Source organism: Hypanus sabinus, chromosome 10 (genome assembly GCF_030144855.1).
Source record: "Hypanus sabinus isolate sHypSab1 chromosome 10, sHypSab1.hap1, whole genome shotgun sequence".
NCBI classification, from domain to species: domain Eukaryota; kingdom Metazoa; phylum Chordata; class Chondrichthyes; order Myliobatiformes; family Dasyatidae; genus Hypanus; species Hypanus sabinus.
Genome location: NC_082715.1, coordinates 136,327,861 through 136,355,749, shown reverse-complemented (window position 1 = coordinate 136,355,749; position 27,889 = coordinate 136,327,861). Strand labels below are relative to the sequence as shown.

General features: G+C 45.0%; 1 protein-coding gene across 1 annotated transcript; it reads left to right on the top strand.

The window, feature by feature from the left end:
- ifngr1l (interferon gamma receptor 1-like) lies at positions 1-27,889 on the top strand. The gene is made up of 7 exons (XM_059983493.1): positions 1-412; positions 10,268-10,397; positions 10,496-10,677; positions 15,413-15,576; positions 21,529-21,685; positions 24,291-24,397; positions 26,832-27,889. The coding sequence occupies exons 1-7, from the start codon at positions 1-3 to the stop codon at positions 27,060-27,062; spliced, it is 1,383 nt and encodes a 460-aa protein (XP_059839476.1). The 3' UTR covers positions 27,063-27,889.

Below are 27,889 nucleotides of genomic sequence, written 5' to 3'. Positions count from 1 at the left end.
ATGGTCACTGCGGACAGTGGTCCAGCTGGCTATGGTCTCTGTGAACAGTGGTCCAGCCGGCTATGGTCACTATGGTCAGTGTCTAGCTGGCTGTGCGGTGATGAGACCGAAGAGGAGGCTGCGCATTGTATTGGGGGAAAACACATAGTGGAGCATCATTGGGCTGTCCCGCTGGGGGTGGGGGGGGGGGCGTGTGGATGTGTCGGGGGCAACCTCGGTGCCGAAGCCGTGGCTCTCCAGCTGGGCAGCTCCAGGAAGCAGAGACTGCCACCAGTTTCACAGCGGCCCGGGGCAGCGCAGCGCGCCCGGCAGTGGCCCAACACAACACGGCTAAACCACGAGCAAGCGGCGGTGACAGTGCTCCAGGGGCCAGCCAGCGACGATGTCCCCACCATGGGCCAGCAGCGGACAGGTGAGCGATCCCGCGTCGGCCCGGGTGAGGGAATGGCTAACTATAGGACAAGGGCCGGAGTGGGCGAAGCCACTGGAAGGGGCCGGGAGAGGTGCTCGACCGCATCTCCGATGTGGTCTATCGAGTGCGGTTCCCTGTGCGGCGGAAGACAGTCGTGCTGCACCGGGACCGGCTTGCACCGTGTCAGCCCTTGGCGAGGCTGAAGGAAGTAAGAGACACTCCGACTGCCCTACCTCCTGCCTCACCCAAACAGGCGGCAGTGCCAACGCCCACCAGGACTTCCGGACTTTACTGTTGCCCGGGATAGCTGACCCCTCGGGCGGGGGCAGTGTGACACTCCGGGGGCGGGGGGGGGGCGCATTTTTGACAGCCCACCCCTTGCATTTCTAATGATCGGTGCTGTTTATTGTTCTTGTGTTAAAACACTTTTGTGGGATTATGGTGGGAAGTTCCAGTTGTTACATTTTAGGGTTATTTTGCTGGTGTACTTGTGGGTCACTTTAACTGCAACCGGGGTATGTGATGGTCACCCCCCCTGGTCTGCGTATGACTGGCTGGGTTCACTCTCTGCGTCATGGTGCCCGGTCTGTTTCGTGTTCATCACAATAAAACAGTTTCGAGCTAACGAGCTCCCTCGCCTGTCATTAGGATTACATGCTCGCCAGAATATTTATCAGGAGCCCTGTCAATGATCCCTCCCCTTCGTCCGACAATCTCTTTGACCCCGTAGAATCAGGCCGCAGGTACGATTGCATTTGGACAAGAATTGTTCAGATGGGAAACTGCTATTTCCCCCAGGCCATGAGGTGGCTGAACTCCCCGCCACCACCCAGGTCCCATCACGTATGAAGCGCCGGTAATATTACACTGTTCACTTTTTAACTTGTATAGTATAAGAGCCTTATTCTTTGATACTTTATTTGTGGTAATACTACTTTACGTGTTACATGCTTGAATGATATGTGCGGTGTTCTGCTCCTTGGTCTAAGGAAAGATAATTTCATTTAGTGGTATCATGTGAACAGTTAAATGACAGTGAAGTTGAACTGGAAGATACTCTAACAGGATTACTTAATGAGGTAAACAACTACAGTTTATAATGAAGTGCACTTCTGCTTGCTCCTGGGAGCTTTTATGTTTGTATTTATGTAAATATATTGAACTGAAATCCCACTTTCTCTCGGTGAAACCTTGGGTTGCTAACTGCAGTGGAAAGGACGTACCAGCTCTGAATATCTTTCATAAACCAGCTGGTTGTTTGATCGGCAACGTAATTATCTTTTTGCTGAATTGACACTGAAGATTCAAAAGTTCGCATTTTTGAGGAGGCTTTGCGTGGGGAGAAGCATTTGAGTGTTTTTTTGTGATAGAGTGCGGGATAGGCCGTTCTGGCCCTTCGATCTACTTCGCCCCAGGGACCCCCCCGAGAAACTCAATGAACCCGAACCAAATCAGGGGACGATTTACCATGACCAGTGAACCTGCCCAGTATGTCTTTGGACTGTGGGAGGAAGTGGAAGACCTGGAGAGAACCCACGCATTCCAAGGGGAGGACATGCAAAGACTCCTTACAGAACGGTGTGGAATTGGACTCCGAACTCCAGAACACTCTGAGCTGTAATAACATCTATGCTACCATGGAACATCCTGCCAGATGTGGTGCTTGGGGTAGACACATTAAGATACTCTTAGATATGTGCATGAAAGACAATAATAAATCAATGCCAATAATCGTGGCAGAGGAGTTGCTGCCGATCTTTATTGATCCTCTGAAGCTTTCTATGCAAAGAGAGGAAGCAGACAGCCTAATTGAGATACCTACACAGTGGGGGAGGGAGCATTCAGTTAGCTTTGTAATGACACCACCATGCACTCAAACTAAACGGTCTACGACACTCAGCATCTCAATGGTGTATGACCACAGTAACAAGCTCTGCCTTCCGTAAGCGCGTCGCTCTCATTGTATCAGCTTCCTTTACATCACCGCCTCAAACCACAGCGAGGCGACTGGAGACAAGTGTTAGCCACGGCGTCACGGCTCGCGGTCAAAACACTCACAGCTGGGACACGGCAAGAACCACAACGCCGCAGGAGAGTCTGCACTCACTGGCCACTTTATTAGGTACACCTCGGCACCAGCATCGTTAATGCAAATGCCTCACCAGCCAGTCGTGTGGCAGCAGCTCGATGCAGAAAAGCAGGCAGGCATGGTCAAGAGGTTCATTTGTGGTTCAGACCGAACATCAGAATGGGGAAGAAGTTTGATGCAAGTGACTTTGATCGTGGGATGATTGTTGGTGCCAGTTGGGGTGGTTTGAGTATCTCTGAAAATGCTGAAGTAGCGATTGGTACTTCAGCAAGTAATATAATTTCAAGGTGTTTAAAAATTCTATTGATACACAAAATTGACGGATCCTGGACTGTAGACTTGGTTTCTGGCTGCAGTTCCTCATTCAGAAAACAGAAGAGGGGAAGGAGTGCTGGCCTGCAGGAACAACTGAAAGACAGAAGACTTAGACCCCACCCCCACACCTCACAATCCTGCTGGCAATTGTACATACAGCCTCTGGAAAATAAATTTTTCCACAGCAAGATAGCTGTACCAGGGAAACATCAGATGCTGCTGTGTTGTTTGCTTCATGGAAACATGGCTTCCCCCGCCCCCCCATTTTGTTCAGAGCTCTGCAGCCTGAAGGCTCCGCCATTCTCCACCAACGCAGGGTAGCTCAGTCTCTTAAAGGAAGAGGAGGTGGAGTAAGCTTCATGGTACTGTGCACAGATGTGGTGGTTGTGTCTTAGTCCTGCTCTCCCAACCAAGAACATGTGGTGGATAAAATGTCATCCATTTTATTTGCTGAGGGAATTTTCCTCCATCATCCTGGTAGCGGTGTACATTCCACCTCAGGGCAACGTCAGATAGGCAGTGGAGGAGCTGAGCACCGTGAGTAGCAGTCGTGAAACATCTTCCCCTGATGCCTTCCCTATTGTTGCAGGGGACTTCAACCTGGCCGGCTGAAAGAAGTCCCTGAATAACTATCACCAACATATCACCTGTGGAAATAGAGTCAACGCACTTAACCAGTTATACCACCATCAAGAACGCTTCGCGTGCCAACCCACACCCACACTTTTGGAAAGACTGATCATCTGCGTGTGCTGCACCTCGCCTATAGGCAGACACGAAAGACTGCAGTGCCAGTGGTGGGGACAAAGAAGGAATGGACAAGGGAGAGCACACGTGACTGCTTTGAGTTGGTGGACTGATCAATATTCAGGGATTCATCTTCACCTCTGAATGAATATGTCGCAGTTGTCACCGACTTCATCGAGACCTGTGCAGATGAGTGTGTGCCTTCGAGAAGATACCAGACATAGCCAAACCAAAGTCCATGGATGAGCCAGGAGATTCAAAGTCTGCTGAGGGCTAGATCTGTGGCATTGTTCCAGATCTACAGAAGGGCAAGAAAGCAATTCCAATTGAGGTTAGAGATGCAATTGATGGACGTGAGCTCTGGCAGTGTTTACAACATGAAACCTAACATCACGATACTGCCCTCCCAGATGAGCTCAATGCCTTTAATGCACACTTGGAAAGGGAGAATAGGTCCCTTTCCAGATCCCTACAGTGTCAGGTGACCCTGTGACCCCTGTCTCAGAGGCCGACGTCAGAGCTCCTTTCAAGAGGGTTAACCCTTTCAGGGCGTCAGGCCCTGAAGGTTCAGAAACCCGCGTCAACCAACTGGTGAGAGTGTTTAAGGACATTTTCAATCTCTCACTGCCGAGGTTGTTGCTCATCGTATGATCATACCAGTGCCCAAGAAGTCATTATTAAGGACAAGGTTTCGGGGTACTTGGAGACTAATCATAAAATAAGTCATAGTCAGCATGGTTTCTGTGAAAGGAAATCTTGCCTGGCAAATCTGTTGGAGTTCTTCGAAGAAGTTACAAGGAAAGGCAGTGGGTGTCTTGGACTTAGCTTCTCACAACGCATTTAACAAGGTGCCTCACATGGGGTTGCTTAACAAGTTAAAATCCTAAGGTGTTACAGGACATACACTGGCAAGGATAGAGGAATGGCTGACAGGCAGGAGGCAGCAAGTGGGAATAAAAGCAGCCCTTTCTGATTGGCTGCCAGTGAGTAGTGGTGTTCCTCAGGGGTCAGTATTGGGACCGCTGCTTTTCACATCGTGTGTCAATGATTTAGATAGTGGAATTGATGACCTTGTGGCAAGGTTTGTGGATGATATGAAGACAGGTGCAGGGTTAGTTAGTGCTGAGGAAGCTGTGCAGGACTTAGAGAAATTGGAAGACTGGGCAAAAAAGTGGCAGATGGAATACCATGTAGAGAAATTTATGACAGTGCATTTTGGTAAAAGAAACAATTGTACAGACATCAGAGATGCAAAGCAACTTTGGAGACCTCGTGTAAGGCTCCCAGAAGGTTAATTTATAGTTTGAGTCCGTGGTAAAGAAGGCAAGAGCAATGTTGGCATTTATTCAAGGGGAATAGAAAATAAAAGCAAGGAGATAATGCTGATCAACACACAAAATGCTGGAGGAACTCAGCAGGACAGGCAGCATCTAGGAACAGAGAGATGAGATAATGCTGAAGATTTATAAGACACTAGTCAGGCTGCACTTGGATTATTGTCAACTGTTTGGCGCCCCTTATCTTAGAAAGGATGTGCTGTCATTGGACAGAGTCCAGAGCAGGTTCACAAGAATGATTCTGAGAATGAAGGGGTTAACATATGAGGAGCGTTTGGCAGCTTTGGGCCTGTACTCACTGAAATTTAGAAGAATGCGTGGGAAATCTTATTGAAACCTACCGAATGTTCAAAGATGGATGTGGAGAGGATATTTCCTCTGGTGAGGGTATCCAGAACTGGAGGGCGCAGCCTCAAAATTGAGGGGCAACTTTTTAGAACAGAAGTAAGGAGGGATTTTTTAGTCAAAAGATGGTGAATCTGTGCCACAGACAGCAATTGAAGCCAAGTCCGTGGGTCTCTTTAAAGCGGAAGTTGATAGTTTCCTGATTGGTCGGGGCATCAGGGGATATGGTGGAAGGGAAGGTGTATGGGGTTGAAAGGGATCCAGGATGAGCCATGAAGAAACAGCGGAGTAGACTGGATGGGCTGAATGGCATAAATCTGCTCCTATGTCTTATGGTCAAGAACAGGGGGAGCTGCCACCCAATTGCACTCACATCTGCCGTGATGAAATGCTTTGAGGGGTTGGACGTGGCCAGAATCAGCTCCTGCCTAAACAAGGACCCGGACCTGCATTTTGCCTATCACCACAGTAGGTCGACAGCAGATGCAGTCTCGTTGGCTCTCCACTCAGCATTCGATCAAACTTACATCAGGCTGCTGTTTATTGACAACAGCTCAGCGTTCAATAAAATCATAACCTCAGTTCTAATCAGCAAGCTCCAAAACCTTGGGCCTCTGTACCTCCCTCTGCAACTGGATCCTCGACCTCCTCACCGAGAGACTGTGCGGATCAGAAATAACATCCCCACCTCACTGATAAATCAACACCGGCGCACCCTCAAAGACGTGTGTGCTTAACCCACTGCTCTACTCTCTCCGCATCCACGACTGTGTGGCTAGGCGGCAATATTCATGTCGCTGGACGGAGTGGTTTGAGTATCTCAGAAACTGCTGCTGTCCTGGGATTTTCAAGCACACTAGTCTCTAGATGATGTGCACAAAACAAAATTTATCCAGTGAGCAGCAGTTCTCTGGGCGATAATGCCTTGATAGTGGGAGGGGTCAGAGGAGAATGGCCAGACTGGTTCAGGTTGACAGGAAGGTGGCAGGCACCAAAATAATCAGAATCAGGTTTAATACCATTGGTGTAAGTCGTGCAATTTACTGTTTTTGCGGCAGCAGTACATTGCAATACATAATAATAAAAACTATAAATTACAATTGTAAGTGTATATATATATAAAAAATTAAATAAGTAGTGTAAAAAGAGAGGGGGAAATGGTGAGGTAGTGTTCATGGGTTCATTGTCCATTTAGAAATCTGATGGCAGAGATGAAGAACCAGTTCCTGAAACACTGAGTGCGTGCCTTCAGGCCCCTGTGCCTCCTCCTTGATGGTAGCCATGAGAAGAAGAAACTCCCTGGGTGAGGGAGTCCTTCAGGATGGATACTGCCCTTTTGAGACATTGCATCTTGAAGGTGTCCTGGATGCTGGGGAGGCCAGTGCCCACGATGGAGCTGGCTGAGTTTACAACTTTCTGCACCCTTCTCCAATCCTGTGCAATGGCCTCTCTATAGCAGACAGTTAAAACGCTCTCCATGGTACATCTGTCTAAATTAGTGAGTGTCTTTAGTAACATATCAATTCTCCTCGAGCTCCTAATGAAGCATATTCGCTGATCTACCTCACTCCTACGCACCTCCTCATTGCTGTCGGAATTTTTGCCATCAATAGTTGTGCCATTTGCAAGTTTATAGATGATGTTTGAGCTAAGCCTAGCCACACTATTGTGGATGCAGAGAGACTAGAGCAGTGGACTAAGCACACAACCTTGAGATGCTCCGGTGTTGATTGTCAGCGAGGAAGAGATGTTATTTGCGATGTGCACAGTCTGTGGTCTCCCGGTGAGGAAGTCAAGCTCACTCAGTCTACCTTCATCACACATGCAAACAAAGGTTGGATTCTGTCTGTGTGGAGTTTGCATGTTTTCCTCCATCATTCCCAAAGCAAGCGGGTTGAAAGGTTAAATAAGCAGCCCAACGTGCTGCTGGCGAGTAGGCAAGTGGTAGATTGAGGGCAGAGTTGATGAGAATGTAGGGAGGATAAAAATGATCAGATTGATGTCAGATTAGTAAATGGGTGGTTGTTGGTCAGCAAAGACTCAATGAGCTGAAGGGCCTTTTCCATACTGTATAAGTCTCTGACTGGAATATGCAGCTACCATTACACAATGCATATAAAAATAGATGCTTTTTAAACATTGTTACAAAAATACAGCAACAATTCTCTTCCTGTTCTTCTCTTCAGCAGTGCCAGGAAATATCACGGGCTATGCTCTGGGGAGACTGATGCAGCAAGGTCAATAACAATTGAGATTGCATATCTGGGATGTTTATATGACCTGAATTTCTGGAACGTTGATCCAGAAATATACCCCCAAAAAAACCAGAAAGTACTGCAGGTTATTTTCTCAACATTAATCAGTGTGATATCCTGTTGGTGGGAAATTTTCAGTTACGGGATTTGCTTTGACAGATTGCAGATCAGTCAATTGATTACGTAATACCCTGGTTCGAATGCTTACTGTTATGCAGTATGTGTTTCATTTAGCATTTCTGTACGAGCAGTCTGTTCTGTTTTCAGCCTGTTTGTTTATTGTTGAAGGTAAGAGAGAGGCAAAATGTGTGCCATCCAGTTAGGATGGTAGAACTGAGGGGAGGTTTCTCTGGTGAGCGACACTAAGGTAGGGCTTGGGGCTTTTGTTTGGTGGGAGATGAAGAGGGAAAATGCTGGGGAGAACCAGTCGTAGGATTCGACCTGGTACGGGACCGTGATTCGACGGAGCCAGGGGAGTGATCGATGGAGGATCATAAACATGGGGAAACCTTGAGCCCCAACTTGTGCACATTTCACTGCTTAGTTAAAATGGGCTCTTTTCGCTTTGTTTTCCCTTACTAACCCTCTAGTTAAGTTAAGATTCATAAATATTATCCCTTTAATCACGTGCAGTGTGCTGTCTGTTATTTCGTGGCACTAATCTGTAACAGGGATAGCAAATTACGCGGCACCCACACAAACTGGAGTTTGGGGTGGGAGAGCCGTTTGGTGGGACTGAAGACCCTAGATTTATGCAGCCAAGGAAACCAGTGGGTTTCAATTACACGTACAAGGAGCTCTGCCCCAAGAAAGCAGCATCCACCATCAATGATCCCCACTATCTAGACCATGCTCTCTTCTCGTTGCAGCCATCGGGCAGGAGGTCACCACGAGGTTCGGGAACAGTTATTACCCCTCAGCCTTCAGAGTGCTGGGGGGTAACTTCACTCACCTCAACTCTGAACTGATTCCATAACCAGTGGACCCACTTTCAAGACTTCTGCAACTCATGATCTCAGTTTTGTTTATTTACTATTTGTATATTATTTTCTGTGTTTGCACAATTTGTCTTCTGCGCATTGGTTGTTAGTCTTTGTTTTTGTGTAGCTTTTCATTGATTCAATTGCAGTTCTTTTTGCTACTGTGAATACCTGCGAGGAAATTAATCTCAGAGTGTTATACGGTGATGTATATGTACTTTGACAATAAACTTGCTTGCAACTTGGAACTTCAAAGGACCCCTGCCATCCCCCTTCTCATTACCACCGTAAGTCGTTTCCAATATTATGTATTGCACTGTGCTGCCACTATAAAACTCCATTTCTGGGGGTTGATTGTCGATGGGGTTAGAAGTATGTGGTTGTTAGTGCTCAGAACTCTTTCAAGCCCAGTGACCTGAACATAGGTACTGTAGGTGCCAGAGTGGTGGGCGTGCCCCCCGAGGGTGTCCAAGCTCTCGGTAATGAAGGTTATTGCAGTAGAAGTTACTCTAGAGTCTACGGCCCGTCATTCCCAGCAGCATGTCCTGTTCCCTCCTGAGGCAAAGCTGTGTTTAGCTCCAAGGAGGAAAGGCAGACCGAGGGCCAGCAGACCCCTGCCTCATTGAGAGACCTGAGGTCTCAACAGAGGGATTGGGGTAGGGAACTGTTGGCAGAAGAGGCTGAGGCAGAAACAGGCAATGAGCAAGATGTACATGATCGAAGGGAGATAAAGGCCCAAAAGACTCAGGTTAAAATCTATGAAAGTGCCCGAGCAGAAGGAAACACAGAAAAGTGGAAAAGTGACATTAAAGTGTTCTGTTCTGACTAGGCAGTTGCTGCTTGGAGCAAGACTATTGTATGTGTGTGTGTGTGTGTGTGTGTGTGTGTGTGTGTGTGTGTGTGTGTGTGTGTGTGTGTGTGTGTGTGTGTGTGTGTGTGTGTGTGTGTGTGTGTGTGTGTGTGTGTGTGTGTGTGTGTGTGTGTGTGTCTGAATCCATGAGTAATACACAGGTTCCGGGATGTAGAGACAGAGGAGTGAAGCTAAGTGTTGCCAAGAGCTGCTGAGGTCACATACAGAATATACCTGCACGCAGTTCTGCTCTCGATATCAAGCAAATTATATATTTTTAGTGGATGCAATAAAAAGCAAGTTCAGCTGGTTGAGGAGATGGCATTTGGAGAGAGGCTGAACAGGTTGGGTATGTTTACTGAAGTTCCAAAGAATGACAGATGACTTTATTCATCTTAAGGCCCATGACCTTTGTCATTCCAACATATGTCAGAAATTCACAATTTCTTTTTCTTTGGGCTCAATAGCAATTTAACTTCTACCTACTGTCTATCTTTTTCTTAAAAAAAAACACCGTGACTGGTTAATTACTTTGACAGGGATCCATGATTTAGTCATAATTAGTCCTTTGATGGGAAGTATGGCAGATAGGAACATGAAAATGAATTGTGGCTAATAAAGTGCACTTACTCATCTTGTTTATGGTGGCACAATATTGTAGCAGTAGTGACCCAGGTTCAATTCCCACCGCTCTCTGTAAGGAGTTTGTACATTCTCCCTGTGACCATGTGGGTTTCCTCCGGGTGCTCTGGTTTCCTCCCACAGTCCAAAGACGCACACGTTAGTGGTTAATTGGGCACACGGGCATAATTGAGTGGCGCAGGCTCATTGGGCCGGAAGGGTTTCTTAATTGTGTTGTATCTCTAAATAGAATAACCTGCAGGAATCTTGTAAATTCATTCATCTTCCTTACACTTGAATGCTATTTATTTTGCAGATTACCAAGGGCTTCCTCCTCCAGTGAACCTCTCTTTATCATCTTACAACTTTAAGACCATTTTAACATGGGATTATGTAGGCCAAACGCCTGCGACGACAAGCTTTACAGTTGAGGCCAGGAATTATGAGTATGTATTGTTCATTGTTATTAACTTGCTCTGTTTGCTCCAGACAGGCTGTAATTTGACAAGGCCAACATGAATAACAAATATTTGTGTCTTTACAGAACGGCTCAGTGGGCGGTATTCTCACCTTGCTCAAGTATCTCATCACATTTCTGTGATGTCACCGAAGCCTTCAGTGTGAACCTCAGTGCGACTAGCTCATATTACGCTAAAGTCAAGGCCGTTACACAGTTACAAGAATCACAGTTCGCTTTGACTGACAGATTTTCTTTCAAAGACAATGGTATGTTGATTGTGTTAAACAGAACTTGGGAGAGTGACTTTCATAAGTAGTCATATAGCCCAGAAATACAACTTCTCGTCCACTGCGACTGTGCTGATTGTAAAGATGCTTTCTACACCAGCCGTTCCCTCTCAACTTTAGTAAAGCATTCAACAAGGTTCCTCACGGCAGAATGATCTGGAAGACTCTGTCACACGGGATCCACAGTGAGTTAGAAAGTTGGATCCAAAATTCTCAGTCGCAGAAGAACATAAGTCCAACAGACCACAAGACATAGGAGCTAAATTAGGCCATTCGGCCCATCAAATTTACTCTGCCATTCCATCATGGCTGATTTATTATCCATTTCAACCCCATTCTTCGGCTTTCTTTCCATAACCTTTGACACCCTGACTAATCAAGAACCTGACAACCTTTGCTTTAAATATATTCAATGACTTGGCCTCCACAGCTGTCTGTGGCAAAGAATTCCACAGATTCACCACCATCTGGCTAAATGAATTTTTCACCACCCTGTGGTAAATGGATGTCCCTCTATTCTGAGGCTGTGCCCTCAGGTCCTAGGCTCACCCACCATAGGAAATATCCTCTCCACGTTCACTCCAACTAGGCCTTTCAATATTCTATAAGTTTCAATGAGACGTCTCCTTATTCTTCTCAGCTCCAATGAGTACACCTAGAGCCATCAAATGCTCCTGATATGTGAAACCTTTCATGCCCTGAACAATTCACATGAACCTCCTCTGGACTCTGTCCAATGGCAACACATATTTTCTTAGATAAGGAGACCAAAGCTGCTCATAAGACTCAACGTTCTGTCTGACCAATGCCTTATAAAGCCTAGTATTACATCCTTGCTTCTATATTCTAGCCCTCTCAAAATGAATGCTAATATTGCATTTGGCTTCCTTACCACCGACTCAACATGCCAGTTAACCTTTAAGGAATCCTGCACAAGGACTCCCAAGTCTCTATGCACCTCTGAGTTTTGAATTTTCTCCCGATTTAAAAATAGCTACCCCTTTATTCCTTCTAACAAAGTGCATGGCCATACACTTCCCCTACACTAATATTCCACCTGCCATTTCTTTGTCCGTTCTCCCAATCTGTCTAAGTCCTTCTACAGACTCCCTGCCCCTGCACCTTTCTTCATATCATCCGCAAGCCTAGCCACAAACCATTGAACTGTCAAGGTAATGGGAGAGGGGTATTATTCTGACCAGATGTCTGTGGCCAGTGGTGCTTCTCGAGGATCAGTGCTCAGACTTCTGTAATATTTAAAAAAATATATTAATGATCTAGATGAAAAGGTGAGTGGTCTGGTTAGACAATGTGGATATTGGTGGAATTATGAATAGTGAGGAAGGTTGTCAAAGGATACACAGATCAGCTGAAAATTTGGGCAAAGAAATGGTACATGACGTAAAGTGCAGTAGTTGAGTTTCAGGTTGTATTCTGCTAGAGGGGAGGTTCAAAGCCACGAGATTAAAGCAGTCTCACGGTCTGTGGGAAAAGCCAAGAGATCCACGTTCCAGACGGTCTCCGTGCACACGAGCTGAGGTTTAGCTCTGTGTCTCTCCTTCAATTGGAACGGGTCGAAAACGTTTACTCTTGTTTCCCGATGTGTTGAGGGGCAGCCCGCATTGCAAACCGACAGCAAGTTCGCAATTTCATAGCGCATAGAAAGAAATAAAAATAATATTAATTGAGCAATAGATATCAAGAACGTGAGATGAAGAGTCCCTGAAAGTGAGTCCATTGGGAACAGTTCAGTGACGGGGTGAGTGAAGTTATCCTCTCTGTTCAAGAGGTGCAGGGGTAATAACTGTTCTTTTGGTTACCTGTGGGGTTTAAAGAGGGAACAGTTGTAAGCAGATTTGGAGACTTAGAGTAAAGAGGCTGAAAAAGCCTGCACCAACAAGTAGACAAAGCCTTCAGAATTAATTCCTCTGTCTTGCTTTCATACAAATTCAAGGAAAGCACGAGGAGTTATCAACAAATTCTCTTTGCTGCTCCATTCCAACAGTGACTGAGTGTATGATGAATTCCAAAACTTCTAAATAAATGAGTGCCTGATATTGAAATTCTCAGTTCCACTCAGACTCCATGCAATTCCTTATTGGGCTTGTCTGCACCACGACAAGCCCATGTCATCAACGTGAGATCTGACTGTACCATTGGAGCAAATGAAAAGATCAGGTTGAATTAGTTTAATTGTTCTATGAAAAGAAAACTCTGACTGAACTTTTGACAGATAAACAAACATGAAACCAGACCAGCTGTATACTCCGTGCAGATGGCTGGAATTTTTTATTTCTTAAGCACAGTTGGGAAGGAAAGTTTTTTTAATCTGAGTCATTGTTTGTATTTAACTGGGAGTGTTTTTCTTCTCCGTACATTTGCATTCTTGACACAAATAAGGGCAGATGAGTTTCACCTGGATTTCTAAGTTGTTATAATAGTGCAATCACTTGAGTTGAGGAAGATGTTCACCAAAGGGGCTGTCTGTTAGTGGCTCTTCATTCTTTATGCCAAGGAGTCTTACCATTAACCGAGGGGTCCATGGACCCCAGGTTGGGAACCCCTGATGTTGCGGCCGATCTGAGGTCCACATATTCTGTTGCAGTGGATAGTAGTTGGGTCTTTTGGTTGCTTAGTCTCTGCTTTCACGGCTGCTGCCTGTTCTCCACGGCACAGTGGAGGTGGCTCTCGTGTAGTGCAGCTGCCTCTTCACTGGTGAAGGAGACAGAATTTTGTAAAGTAAATCTACTTCACTTACTACAGTTTTGCCTCATTTAGAGACTTTTGATCTTCTCCAAATGATCTTTCAACCAGTATATTTTGGTGTGAGAAGGTACAAGACACGTTATTATTTTAAGACACAGGGAATGGCCAGAGAATATCACCATGAAATATCACCAGAGAGACTAGTGCCAGGACACACGGGCTCAAGAGTCGGCGTCACGGTAACGTAGCAGTTAGCGTGACACTATTACAGCTCAGGGTGTCAGGATTCAAAGTTTAGTGCTGGTGTCCTCTGTAAGGAGTTTGTACATCCTCCCCATACAATGTATGGGTTTCCTCTGGGTGCCCTGATTTCCTCCGGCATTCCAAAGGTGCACCAGGCAGTAGGTTAATTGATCGTTGCACATTGTCCCGTGATTGGGCTAGATTTGGACTGGTGTGTTGTTGGTGGTGCGGATCATAGGGCCAGAAGGGCCTATTCCAAACTGTATTTCCGAATTTTAAATAAATAAATAGATAGATAAATAAACATGTAGATATATAGATAGATAAATAAATAAATAGATATATAGATAAATAAATAGATAAAGTTTGGTGGGGTAGATTTAGGATAGAGGTCAGCCGCGAAGGAATGGCAGAGAAAAATCAATGGGCTGAATGGCCTCTGCTCCTCTGTCTTTTGGTCTTATGGAGATGAGGAGAAACTGCTTTTACTGGAGAGTAGAGAATCTGTGGAATTTTCTGCCCAAGAAAACAGTAGAGGCCACCCCATTAAATATATTTAAGAAACAGTTAGATAGCTTTTTGCCTAGCAGGGGAATTAAAGGTTCTGGGTAAGAGGCAGGTGAGTGGAGCAGAGCCCACAGTCAGATCAGCCATGACCTCATTGATTGGCAGAGTTCACTCGATGGGCCAAATGGCCGAATCCTACTCCTGGCTCTTCTGTTCTTTTGTTCCAATCAATATAGTAATCAGGACTATCAGAAGCAGAGAAAGAAAAGGCCCTGCAAGCCTACCTCACCATTTAGTCAAGCTGACTTTACGGTTCAAATTCACTTCTCCCTTGATCATGTTGGCGTTGAAGTCTATCAGTTGAATGTACATAAGCACCGAACATCTACAGCACTTTGAGAGAAAGGAATCTAAAGACTGACAACCCTCATTTGAGGATTAAGAGGCTGGCCTCTCTTCTGAGATCTGCTGCTGGATATAACAACCTCTTAGAATCTCACCCTGTCAATCCCCACATTCTTCTCAACTCCAGTGAGTGTAGGGTGCAAACCAATCTCCATCAAAGACTCACAAAGCTTCTTTCAATGAAGCATTAACTTCAATCATTGTCTCAGTTTAAGACAACTGGAAAAACGTCCAAAGCAGGAAGAATTAGTTTTTACTGATGCAGATATTTGGAACGTAGAATATTAGAGTATGAAGTTGTACCACCCTTTTAACCAACTCTAATGTCAATCTAACCCTTCCCTCCCATGTAGCTCTCCATTTTTCATGGGATCTATTACTTAAAGTGCATCAGGACCTCTGCTACTGATTGTGAACCGTAACTTCTATCAGAATAAGGTTTATTATCAGTGATTTGTGCTGTGAAATTTGTTGTTTTGCGGCAGCAGTACAGTGCAAAACTTAAACGATACTATAAATTACAATAAGAAGTATATAAATAAGTAGTGTAAAGAAAAGGGAAAAAATGAAATAATGTTCATGGGTTAAGGTCCAACCAGAAATCTGATGGCAAAGGGGAAGAAGCTGTTCCTGAAACATTGAGTGTGTGCCTTCAGACTCTTGTACCTCCTCCTTAATGGTAGCAATGAGAAGAGGGCATGTCCTGGATGATAAGGGATCCTTAGAGATGGACGCTGCCTTCTTCAGGCATTGCCTATTGAAGAGTCCTCAATGGTGACGATTCTAGCCTTTAAGTAGACTTGAGCAGGTTTCTGAATATTCTTTTATTATAATGTTGCCCTGTTTTATATAGCCACACTGGGTGCTCCAACAGTTGCTGTGGCGATTCGTGGACAAGAAGTTACTTTAAGATGCATTTATCCCCGTGTTGGAAACGTGACCACAAAGACCGGTTTGAACATCAACAATGACTTTAAGTGTAAAATTTGTGTTGAGCAGGAAGGGCACAATGTATTGGTGAGTGCTATTCAATAATTAAATGTCTTTTGTAAATCCAGATTTAATGCACTTATTAAGCAAAGCTGTTATAATTACATTGTGGTTATAATTTTCTAAAAATTATTAACAATATTTAAGCAATTATGTGAAGCAGGTTTACATAACAATATTATAGCATTATTTTTCCCATATCATTTAGAAGTTTTATTTAAATATTTATTCACAGCACTTTCTAATAAAGCTTTTATGGACATAGTATTTCCTTCAACTGATCAGAAGCAGGTTTATTCTCACTGACATACATCACGTTGTTTTGCGGGCAGCAGTACAGTCCAATACATACAAATTACAAAAAAGGTACGTTTTCACAAATCAAATGGCAGAGGTGTTTTACGTTTAAATGAAACCACAGCAACTCATTTATTGTACTCCAAGCACTGTGTTCAAAGCACAGTAAAGCTACTTTACGTAATTCTGTCATTACACCTTCAAGTCGGTGGTTGTGAATTATGTACGTTTCCAGCAATTATATTGTCCTACAGAGTCACACGCAGAATTCGGCGTGGTGAACCTGTCTGGAGCTGGGACGAGCTGTGTGGGTCAGGTCCTATGTTGCACGGGCGGAGGAACTGCAGGTGCCTCTGGCTCATCCACAGGCGTGTTGACACACTCATGGTCATATCGTGACAGCAGGGGCATGGTAGTGGAAGCCTCCAAATCTTGGTGGGCCGGTTTAAAGCCATCTACCGAACTACATCCAGGTTTACCCCCTCATCTGTGATAAAAGTCTTTTCTGTCTGTTCTAAAATGTTGAACAGGCCTATGGGGATGTCGGTGCGCATCGTGGCAGATGAAAACAAACGAGGCAGAGCGTAGGTCAACAGGAATGCAAGATTGCTGTGTACCATGAAGGGAGGTAGGAATAGGTGCAAAGGAATTGAATTTATTGAGAAGGGCGGAATGCTGTTGAGTGGCCGAGCAGGCAGTCAGGAATAGAATCACCTGGCAGTTGTATCAGCTGCCCATATACTGCAAGTCCTCTTAGGGAGCTGTTCTGAGCCCCAGCATGCCAACACTTATCAGTCAGGGAGGCTCTCAGGGCAGCCTTTAAGGAGCGGTGAAACCGCTTGTGTGGTGAACTACATATACCTGTCTGGACACGCCCCTCTGCTGACTGCTCCTGTGGCTCCTCCCACAGACCCCCGTATAAAGGCGATTGAGGCCTGAGCCCGGCCTCTCAGTCTCCAGGATGTAGTATGGTGGTCAACCACTGCTTGTTCCTTCTTCAAGTCAATAAAAGCCGATATCTCGCCTTTACGTCTCAGAGTGAGTTGTTGATGGTGCATCAGCTTGCTCAGGCCATTGGACTGGGGGTGATACACCATGGTGTGATGTAGCCTAACACCAAGGTTCTAGGCCATCGCAGCCCAGTGGTCTGATATGGGCCAGGGACTTGTGGTCAGAGAAAAGATCGGATGGGGTGTCAAAGTGAGTAACGCAGGTGCTGACGAACACCCAAGCCACATCTGCGGCTATTGTTGATGCTAGAGGATAACCACTGTGGTACAGTCCACCATGGTAAGGAGGTGTGTGAAACCACAGGAGGGGGAAAGAGGTCCAACAAGGTCCACATTGGCATCGTCAAACCTTCACTCAGGGTCCTCAAAAGGTGCCAATGGTGCCTGAACATGACCGTTACTTTTCACCCACTGGCACCCCACACAGGCTGCAGTCCAATCACACACACATTCTTAATAAGGCCGTGCCACAGAAAACTTCAGTGCAGCCAGTTTCTGTGAAACCCTCCTGCCTGGATGCAAGAGGTCACGAATGGAGATAAAAACAGTCCAGCTCCAGTTTGCTATGGGGTGAGGGCAACCGGGTGAGACACCACACAGCAGAGAAACCGCAGCTTCCCTGAACTTAATGTCAGCCGACCGCAGGCCTGTGACTGCTGTTCAGTAAGCCTGGGCCTCTGAGTCAGTAGCTTGGTTGGCTGCCATGTTGGCATAGTCAACCCCGATGTGTATGGCCTCAACAGCTGGCCATGAGGGGCAATCAGCCACGGCATTATTTTCCCCTTGATGTGCTATATATCAGTCGTGAACTCTGATTTGTAGGCCGGGGGGCATTGCTGCCGTGCAGACCAAGGGTCTGATATTTTGGCCAATCTGTGCACAAGGGGTTTGTGGTCAATGACCGTTGTGAAATGGTGACCCTCTGGAAGAAAACAAAGATGGCGGATGACAAGATAGAGACCAAGAAGCTCACGGTCTGACGTGCTTCACTTCCTTTCAGGAGGATGGAGCTGCCGGCTGAAGAAGTCAAGCACCCACAGCATAGTCTGAAACGTTACTAGTAATCGTTATGGGTGCATTGGGGAGTGGGTGCGCCAGTAGGGTCACATCGGAAAGAGCTTGGTTGACGTCATCAAATGCCCTGGTCATGTCCACTGACCTGTCAAGCGCTTGATTAGGGGTATTGTCTTTAAGTGAACTATATAGGGGAAGCATAAGTTTAGCAGTTCGTGGAAAGAAGTAGAGGTAGAAATTCACCATGCTTAAAAACTCATGTTTTTTTTAGTAGTGAGGGGTGGTGGGAAATCCATGATAGCAGCTATATTTGATGGGAGGGGTTTTGCACCTTCTGCGGAGATGTGAAGGCCGAGAAAGTAAATGGTTGACAACACACGCTGGCATTTAGCAGGGTTAATAATCAACCCTTGTTGATTTAAGCGCTTGAAGAGTATGCGGAGATGTTCAGACTTGGATGCACAGTATGTCATCCAGGTAAACAGAAAGAAGTTCTGAGTCTTTTAATACAGGGTCCATCAAGGGTCAGAAAACCTGCACTGCGTTCCTCAGTCCAAACAGCATGTGCAGACGCTCAAAGAGGCCAAGTCGGGGGGTTATCGCTGCCATTTTGGGAATGTCCTCCGAGCACACAGGCACCTGAAGGTAGCCTCTAATTAGATCGACTTTGGAGAAAATTTACTTTTCAGTTAAATGTGCTGAGATGTCCTGGATGTGTGGGACTGGGTAACGATCAGGGGTTACAGCCTCGTTAAGGCATTAGTAATCAACACATGGATGGTATTGGAGCTAGGGACCATATGGAGGGGTGAAGCCCAGGGGTTATTTGACCAGTCAGCAATGCTAAGTCTTTCCATGTTGGCAAACTCGGCCTTCACGGTTGCCAGCTTTTCTGGGTTCAGTCTACACACACGGGGGCATGGACTGGCAGGCCAGGTGTGGAAATGGGGTGCTCAACCCCATGTTTTGTGACTGTCATGGAGAATGCGGGCTTGGTGAGCCCTGGGAATTTGCCCGACCGTCAAGTAAACTCAAATGCGGTGGTGCATGCACGTGGCAGAGTTGTTGTGAGGAACTTACTGGGGGAGCAGGGTAATGACCTAGAGTCCTTGACATCCACAAGCCAGCTGTTCCGAAGATCAACTAATAGCTCTTGGGCACACAGGAGATCTGCACCGAGCAGAGGTCTGGCCACTTTAGCCAGGACGAAGCCCCCATGTGTAACGTCGTCCACTGAAGCTGAGCGTCACCTGTCGTGTCCTGTAAGTCTGGATCCTGCTGCCATTGGCGTCTTCCAGCGAGGTTTCAATGCTCTTTGCCTTCTGATCAATGTCATGCTGGCAGTACACTCACTTGAGCACTTGTGCCACATAAGAAGCATTGCCCTGAAAGGGTCTCCGCAATGACCAGCTGACATCCCTGGCAGCCGGAACCCATGGTGTTCACAGACCTCTGGCGTCCTGATGCGCTGGCACCATTGAAGCTGCAAGGCGGTCAGCACTTCCTAGCGTTCATATGTTGGGGTCCCTTATGTTGGGACCCCTTATGTTGGGGTCCTTTCTGACCAGGCTTATTGAGGTAGAGAAGGGAGCAGGAATGGTGCACTGCTGCCTAGCTGAGTGTACACTATCAGCCACTGTAGCAAGCTCTCTATAGTCATTCATGGGTGCAATAGTGAAGGCTACGTAAACTTGATCAGGCGCTTGCTGTATGAGGAGTTCCTTAAAAATAAAACAAGGATGGTGATTTCCCGGGAGAGACAGCATGCGGTCCATTAGCTTCAATGGCTTATCATTGCCAAGGCTGGGCAAGGAGAGCAGCTCTGATAGTCCAAAAGTCTGATAAATGTGAGTTTTCAGCGATCAGTATTTATCGTGTATAGGCAGGTGTTCTAGTAGGCGCACCACTCTCTCAGCTGTGGAACTGCTGAGTGATGCTACCACATAGTAGAATTTGGTATCATCAGCGGTGATTTCTCACAGCACGAATTGGGCCTCAGCTTGTACAAACCCAGCGATGGCATTTTACTCCCAAAACTCCAGCAGGTTCAAAGCGACTGCATTGGCCAACATATTCTATAGCTCCAGAATCGTTTGAGAGAAGCAGGTTCACCAATGTAAATAGTGTAATGTTTACAAAAATCTGTAGCAACTCACTTATTGCCATCCAAGCACTGAACACAAAGCACATAAAAGGACTTTACGTAATTATGTCATCACATCAGACCAGCCCCTTAAAGTGAGCCCCAATTCAGTGGTGGTGGCCATGAATTGTGTATGTTTCCATCAGTTACGTTACCCTACATAATTAGAAATATACAGTGTAAAAAGTAAATAGTCCAAAAATAATACCGAAAATAGTGCAAATAGAAAGCGAAACAGTGAGGTAATGTTCATGTGTTTGTGGCCCATTCAGAACTCTGATGGCAAAGGGAGAAGAATCTGTTCCTAAAAAGTTGGATGTGGGTCCTTACTCCTCCCTGATAGTAGTAATGAGAAAGGGCACGTTCCAGACGGAGAACAACACTCAAGCTCAGGAATTCCTGCGCTATGCCAATCTGCTTTTCTATGTCTGTCTCCTCTAACTTTTTTGTTCAAGTTTCTGGGTAACTGTTCTAATGCATGATGTGAGTCTTTGTTAATTTGGTAATGATAGTTCCCAGGTACTGTGAAGAACCAGGGAACAATCAACCACGCTCAGAAGCTACAGTCAGTTGTTGGCACTATTAATGAAAGGTCATAAATCTGAATCATTATCTCTCACTCTTCCTCTAAAGTTCAAATTCAAGTTTATTGTCATTCAACCATACACAGGGATACCACCAAATGAAACAATGTTCCTCTGGACCAAGCTGCAGAACACAATACATATAGCTCCCACACAACTTGCACAGTAATATTACCACAAACAAATTAACAGATAATAACGAAGGGTCTCAGCCCGAAACGTCGACAGCGCTTCTCCCTATAGACGCTGCCTAGCCTGCTGTGTTCCACCAGCATTTGTGTGTGTTGTTGTTTGAATTTCCAGCATCTGCAGATTTCCTCGTGTTTGCTAACAGATAATAAGGTGCATTTAAGACGTAAGTTAAAAAGTAAGCAGAATAATGACCCTGGTGTAACCTACATGGGTGAGACCTGGGTGGTGGCAGGGAGTTGAATGGTCTCACAGCCTGGTGGAAGAAGCTGTTTCCTATCCTGACCGTTAGTGTCCTAATGCTACGGTACCTCCTGCCTGATGGTAGGGAGTTAAAGAAATTGTTGGACGGACGGGAAGGCTCATTGTTTATGCTAAGGGCCCTGCAAGTACAGTCCTGCTGATTTACAATAGTATGTGTCCGAAGGGTGAGAAATGATCCTCTTAGGAGCCCTCGCAATCCTTTGTAAGGTCTTGCAGTCAGATACTATCTGACCTATTGAGTTCCTCCCGCATTTGTTGTTTTGTTTCAGAATTCTGAATATCTGCAGTATTTATATATTCTGCATTCCAACCTTTTTTCCGCCTAACAAGAGCTATTCTATTTTTTAAAAAATGGAATCCTTCCTTATGAACAGATTAATCAGAACATACAAACACGGAACTAATTTTAATTTACATAAAGCATTAATGTGTATCACCTTGTAATCTTGCTCTTTCATTTTGCTATCTCTAACCCAAGGCAAATTGCTCAATCAGAAGATTAAAACTGAAGTTTAATGTAACCCAGTCAAGAGTTACTTTATGTGTGTCTGCTCGAGTGAATTCAGAAAAATGGAAAATGAAAGCAGAATGGTCAAGGAAAAGATGCTTCAAAGTTTATTCCTTAAATCTACAAGGTAACGTGACCACTAATATAGTTAGAGAGGCATTTTGCATCACAGTGTAATTGTCCTTATAAAATGGCTGAATCAGAATCAGATTTATTTTCACTGCCTTCTATAACATGAAATTTGTTGCTTTATACAGTGCAAAGACATAAAGTTACTATTAATTATGAAGTAAATTAATATTGCCAAAAAAGTTCCTACGAGGTTGTGGTCCATGGGTTCGTGGACTGTTCAGGAATCCGATGGTAAAGGGAAAGCAGCTGTTCCTGAAATGTTGAATATGAGCATTCAGGCTCCTGTACCTCCTCTCTGATCATAGCAGAGGAGAGAGACAGGGCAGGTCCTGGATGGTGAGGGTTCTTCGTCATGCCCTGCATGAGACCATGTTAAGGATGGGTCCTCAGAGACCATGTTAGGGAACTGGAGCTGCAGCTCAATGACCTTTGGCTCCTATAGGAGAACGAGGAGGTGAAGAGATAGGAGCCACAGGGAGGAAGTCACCCCTAAGTTGCAGAAAGCAGGTACCTGGGTGACCGTTAGGAGGAGGAAAGGGAATAGCAGGTCGTGCAGAGTATACCTGAGGCCATCCCCCTCAATAATAAGTATACTGCTTTGGGAACTGTTGGAGAGGACAACCTACTGGAGGGAAGCCACAGCGACCTGATCTGTGACACTGAGTCTGTCCCTGTGGCTCAGAAGGGAAGGGGGTTGGAATCCAGTGGAGCTAGGGGATTTCATAATTAGAGGAGCAAAAGGCAAGCTTTGTGGCTGTGAAGGAGACACTGGATGGTACGTTGCAGGGGTGTATCAGATCGGGTCCACAGCATTCTAAAGGGGGAGGTTGAGCAGCCGGAAGTCGTGGTACGTATTGGCACCAACAACATAGGTTGGAAAAGGGGAGGAGGTCCTGAAGAGAGAATTTAGGGTTCTAGGTAGAAAGCTGAAAAGCGGAACCTGCAGGGTAGTTATCTCTGGATTGCTGCTCGTGCCGTGCACCATTGAGAGTAAGAATCAGATGGTCTGGTAGATGAACGTGTGGCTGAAGAAATGGTGCAGAGGGCAAAGTTTCAGATTACTGGACCATTGGGATCTCTTGTGGGGAGGGTACAACCTATACAGAAAGGATGGGTTGTACCTGAACCCCAAGAGGACCAATATCTTTGCAGCCAGATTGGCTGAAGCTGCTGGGGAGGGTTTAAACTAACTTGGCAAGGAGATGGGAGCCGGAGTGACTGGGCTGAGAATGGGTACTTGATATACAACTAGATGCAGTGAGACTGTGACGGAAGAACAGGCTGATGTTAGGGCAAAATTGCAGTTAGTTGGATTTTAAATTGTAACAAGGGGCCAAAATCATAAAGGGTAATGAGTACAGGACTGAACCTGTTATACTTGAATATAACCAGTATACAGAATAAGACGGATGATCTTTTAGCACAGTTACAGATTGGCATGTATGACGTTGTGGCCATTGCTGAGTCATGATTCATATCTCTATGGAATGAGCAGCCAGAGGGAGTGGCTGAGGGAAGTACAGCATTTAAAAGGTGCTTGGACAGGTACGTGGATAGGATAGGTTTCGAGGGATCTGCGCCATGTGTGGACAAAGGGGACTAGCTCAGACAGGGATCTTAACTGGCATGAGTCAGTTGGGCTGAAGGCCAGTTTTCATGCAGTGTGATTCTATGATGCTTTCAACTGTAGATCCCGTTTAATTGATATTTCAAAACTGCTGTTTGCCATCAAAGATCTTACTCAAAGTAGTCAATGTAGCTTGTATTAAGGTTACATCTTTTTGATCTTTTGAATCTTAGGTATGAAACCTTGGCATGAATTTTAAGCTGAAAAAAACTATGACGATGTACAATTAATGACTAAAAACTACATCTAATATATAAACTAAAATATATATAGAAGACACTGCATTATTCTCTCAAAGTTTTATTTCATTTTGATGTTAGTATAAGTGAGCTGCCTATTCCATTGTCCTTTACTCTCTGAACACATCCTGATTCCTTTTCAGACCCTAATTATCATGCAGTTTCCTTTCATTCAGGTGCCGCATAATATTGCCATCGAACTGAATGGCAAATGCAAAAGCTGTACCTAATTAACCTGCAATAGGGTACATAAGCAGATTCCCTCAACCTAAATGTTATGAAATCTATCTAGTTCTAGAGAACCACAGTAAGTTTTCTCTCTGCTGTACTCCAGTAGCAGAGCTGCCTAACTTACCAGTTGCAATCCAAGACCTCCAACTATAGTTACACACGCATTCATGTCTTACATTTGCTTACATTCCTAGGTGAAAAATGCCCACATTTTGTGTCAGCGTCTACCAGTAGAATTCAGCACAGTATATTTTATCTTTTCTATAACACATGACATCCAGCAATACTGGTATATTTATTTTTGATTTACTGTTATATGTGCAAATGATCCAATGCTTAAATTTGAAAGAGAGTCATGGACACCTTCATGAATTTCTGGCCACGATGCTACACTCTGACTTCAATTTAGATTATTCTAAGGCGATAGTAGTGTGGTAGACTTATTCCAACCTTATTTCCAAAAGCCTTCTCACAGTGGTTTTAATGGTTTCTTCTCCATCCAGAGATATTAATTGCCCTTTTGGCTGTGGTTGCCTTTGCCCTGGGGCTCGCCAGTGCAGCTATTCTCTGGAAACTTTTAAAGAAGGAAGCAGTCTTGCCAAAATCTTTGGTAAGTAGATCTGTTTTGAGTAAGTTGGGAAGATGGTCTCAGGGAAATGCACAGCAAAAATGTGAAGGTTGTTTAGGGAGCACTTGCAAGGGGTTATGGATAGGGTTGTCCCATTGAAGCAGGGAAAGAATGGTAAGATGGAGGAACTATGGTTGACAAGGTAAGTGGAATATTTAGACCACAAGATGTAGGAGCTGGATTAGGCCATTCAGCCCTTCAAGTCTTCTCTGCTATTCCATCATGGCTGATTTATTATCGCCCTCAATTCCACTATTCTGCCTTCTCCCTGTAACCTTTGATGCCCTTACTATTAATGAGCCCATCAACCTCTGCTTTAAATATACCCAGTGACTTGGCCCCACAGCTGCCTGTGGCAAAGAATTCCACAGATTCACTTTAGACAAGAGGAAGGAGGAAGTATACTTAAAGTTTGGAAAGCAAGGATCAGGAAGGACTCTTGAGAGTTATAAGGTAGCCAGGAAAGAGCTTAAGACTGAACTTAGGAGAGCAAAAAGGGGGCATGAGAAGCCCTTGATTAGAAGGATTAAGAAAAACTCCAAGGTGTTCTCCATGTACATGAAGATCTAGAGGATGACTAGAGTGAGAGTGGGACCAGTTGGGGCTAGAAGAGGAAAGATGTGCCTGGAGTCGGAGAAAGTAGGGGAGGTCCTTAATGAATATTTTATTTCAATGTTCCCCAGGGAGAGGTCAGTGTAGAAAAGACTGATGTAAATGAACGTGTGGTTAAGAAAGTGGCAGTGTTGGAGCTTTTGAAAAATATCAGAATAGATTAGACCATGGTTGCTACAGGAACCAGCCAGTGGTGTAGTGGCATCCGCACCAGTCTTCGAGATGAGTGGTCCTGAGTTCGAATCTGGCCAGCTCTTTGCATGCTTTCCATCCGTGCTGGGTGGACCATCAAGCTAGCTACTCAAGCTCATTAAAAAAACAGACAGAAGTCCTAAAGAAATGGCAAGGTTGCCACCCGATGCGCCACAAGGAACAAGTACCAAAAGTGAGTGAAGAGATTGCTGAGGCATTGAAGATGATCTTTGCATCCTCACTGGCCGTAGGAGTAATGTCAGACAACTTGACGGTGACAAACGTTGTTCCCTTGTTCAAGAAAGGTGATGGGGATAATCCTAGGATTTATAGACCAGTGAGCCTTATGTCAGTGGTGAGAAGACTAAAGCTGAGGTTTGTTATGGGCAGGATTTGGGAGCATTTGAGAAGCATAGTCTGATTAGGGATAGTTGTCATGGTGTTGTGAAGGGTGGGTCGTGCCTCATTAACTTGACCGACTTTTTTTGAGGATGTGACAAATCACAGTGATGAAGGTAGAGCAATGGATGTGGTGCATTTGGGTTGTAGTAAGGTGTTTGACAAGGGTGGTGGGGTGGAGATACAGCCCTACCAAAGGAGGTGTAAGGTGCTCCTTCCCTCTTCTAGCCTGCAGGCATAGCACCTGCTTAGACCCCACCCCCACCCCACCGATCAGGGTCAAGTGAAGTCATGGGAGCAGTTGGTGGGTGGTCGTACGAGCAGCTGGTGGACAGGAAATGGAAGGGTGGGTTAGCAAGTTTGCACGTGATACAAAGGTTAGTGGTGCTGTGGATAATGTAGAAGGTTGGTGTAGGTTACAATGGGCCATTGATAGGATGCAGAGCTGGGCTGAAAAGTAGCAGATGGAGTTCAACCTGGACAAGTGTGAAGTGATTCATTTTGGAAGGTCGAATTTGAAGGCAAAATACAGGTTTAATGGTGAGATTGTTAGCAGTGTGGAGGAACAGAGGAATCTTGAGGTCCATGTCCATAGATCCCTCAAAGTAGCCATGCATGTAAATAGGATGGTTAAGAAGATGTATGGTGTGTGTTGGCCTTTAATAGTTGGGGGATTGAATTCAAGAGTCATGGGATAATGTTGCAGCACTATGAAACCCTGGTTAGCCCACATTTGGAGCATCGTGTTCAGTTGTGGTTGCCTCAATTTAGTAAAGATGTGTACATCTTAGAGAGGGTGCAGAGATAGGTCATGAAATGTGTTGCATTACAGCAGCAGTACAGTGCCATACATACAATTAAAATGGGAAATACGAAAAATGAGTAAGTACAGCAAACAGAGGGCAAAAAGTGAGGTCGTATATATGGGTTCATTGTCCATTCAGAGATCTGATAGCGGTGGGGAAGAAGGTTTCCCTAAAGGACTGAGTGTGCCTGTTACCCCCTCTCTGATGGGAGTAATGAGAAGAGGGCATGTCCTGGCTAGTGAGGTAATGATGTATACCATGTCTTTGAGGCATCGCCTTTTGAAGGGTTGCACTGAAATCAGATATGTCTGTACTTACTATGTAACTCTATATTGTTACTATGTACTTGTTTAACCAGTCATAACATGTCTATTGTGTGCTCTGACTTTGACCCTTCTGCTTCCTAGATACTAATTGTAAAGGCCATCAAGCCACATGTAGAGAAGATTGAAGAAGACACTGTATCTATTGTGATTAAATATGAGGAAGTGAGTTCTGGTGAGCATGATAACATCACTGAGGAAGTTACTAAACCCAGCACAGGTCCCGAGGAGCCGAAACCACATGTTGCTGAACTGAAGTATGCTGGGAAGGTCTATGAATATGATAGGCCTCAAAATCTGGGGAATGTTCTTTAATTGTCAAGGATGCTGCCTCCTTTCATTGCACCTCCTTGTCCCAGGCAGATACTGTACATCATTATTGCCATGCTCTGGAGATGATTGGTGTGAAAAAAGTACAAAATAAATTAGAGAATGCTCTGTAATGAATCATAATCAGACTCACACTCAGAATTATGTTTATTATCAATTATATAAGTCATGATATTTATTATTTTGTGGCACCAGTATATTGTGATACATAAAATATTATTATAAATTACTGTAAAGAAATACTAAAACATTAGTTAAATCACCCTGAATTAGTTAAATCAACTTAGAAAGGAATTCCTAATGCAAGCCCAACAACTTAAGGTTTAGAATCTTTTCAGGATCCAGCTGGTATCAAGAACCATACAGCCATAAGACACAGGAGAAGAATTAGGCGATTCAGCCCATCAGGTCTGCTCCACCATTCCATCATGGCGGATTTATTATCCCTCTTACTTCCATTCTGCTGCCCTCTCTCCATAACCTTTGATGCTCTGACTCTTCAAGAACCTATCAACCTCAGCTTTCAATATCCCCAGTGACTTGGCCTCCACAGCCACCTGTTGCAGTGAGTTCTAGAGATTCACTGCCCCCTGAATAAAGAAATTCCTCCTCGTCTCTGCTCTAAATGTACATTCCTGTACTCTGAGGTTTCGCCCTCTGGTTCTAGACGCCCCAGCATCCTATAGGAACCATCCTCTCCACATCCATTCTATCTGGTCCTTTCAATGTTTGGTCAGCCCAGGATTAAGAGAAGAATGTTGGCTCAATATCCAAGTTTTAATAAAAATAGAGAAGGAACAAAAACATTTGTT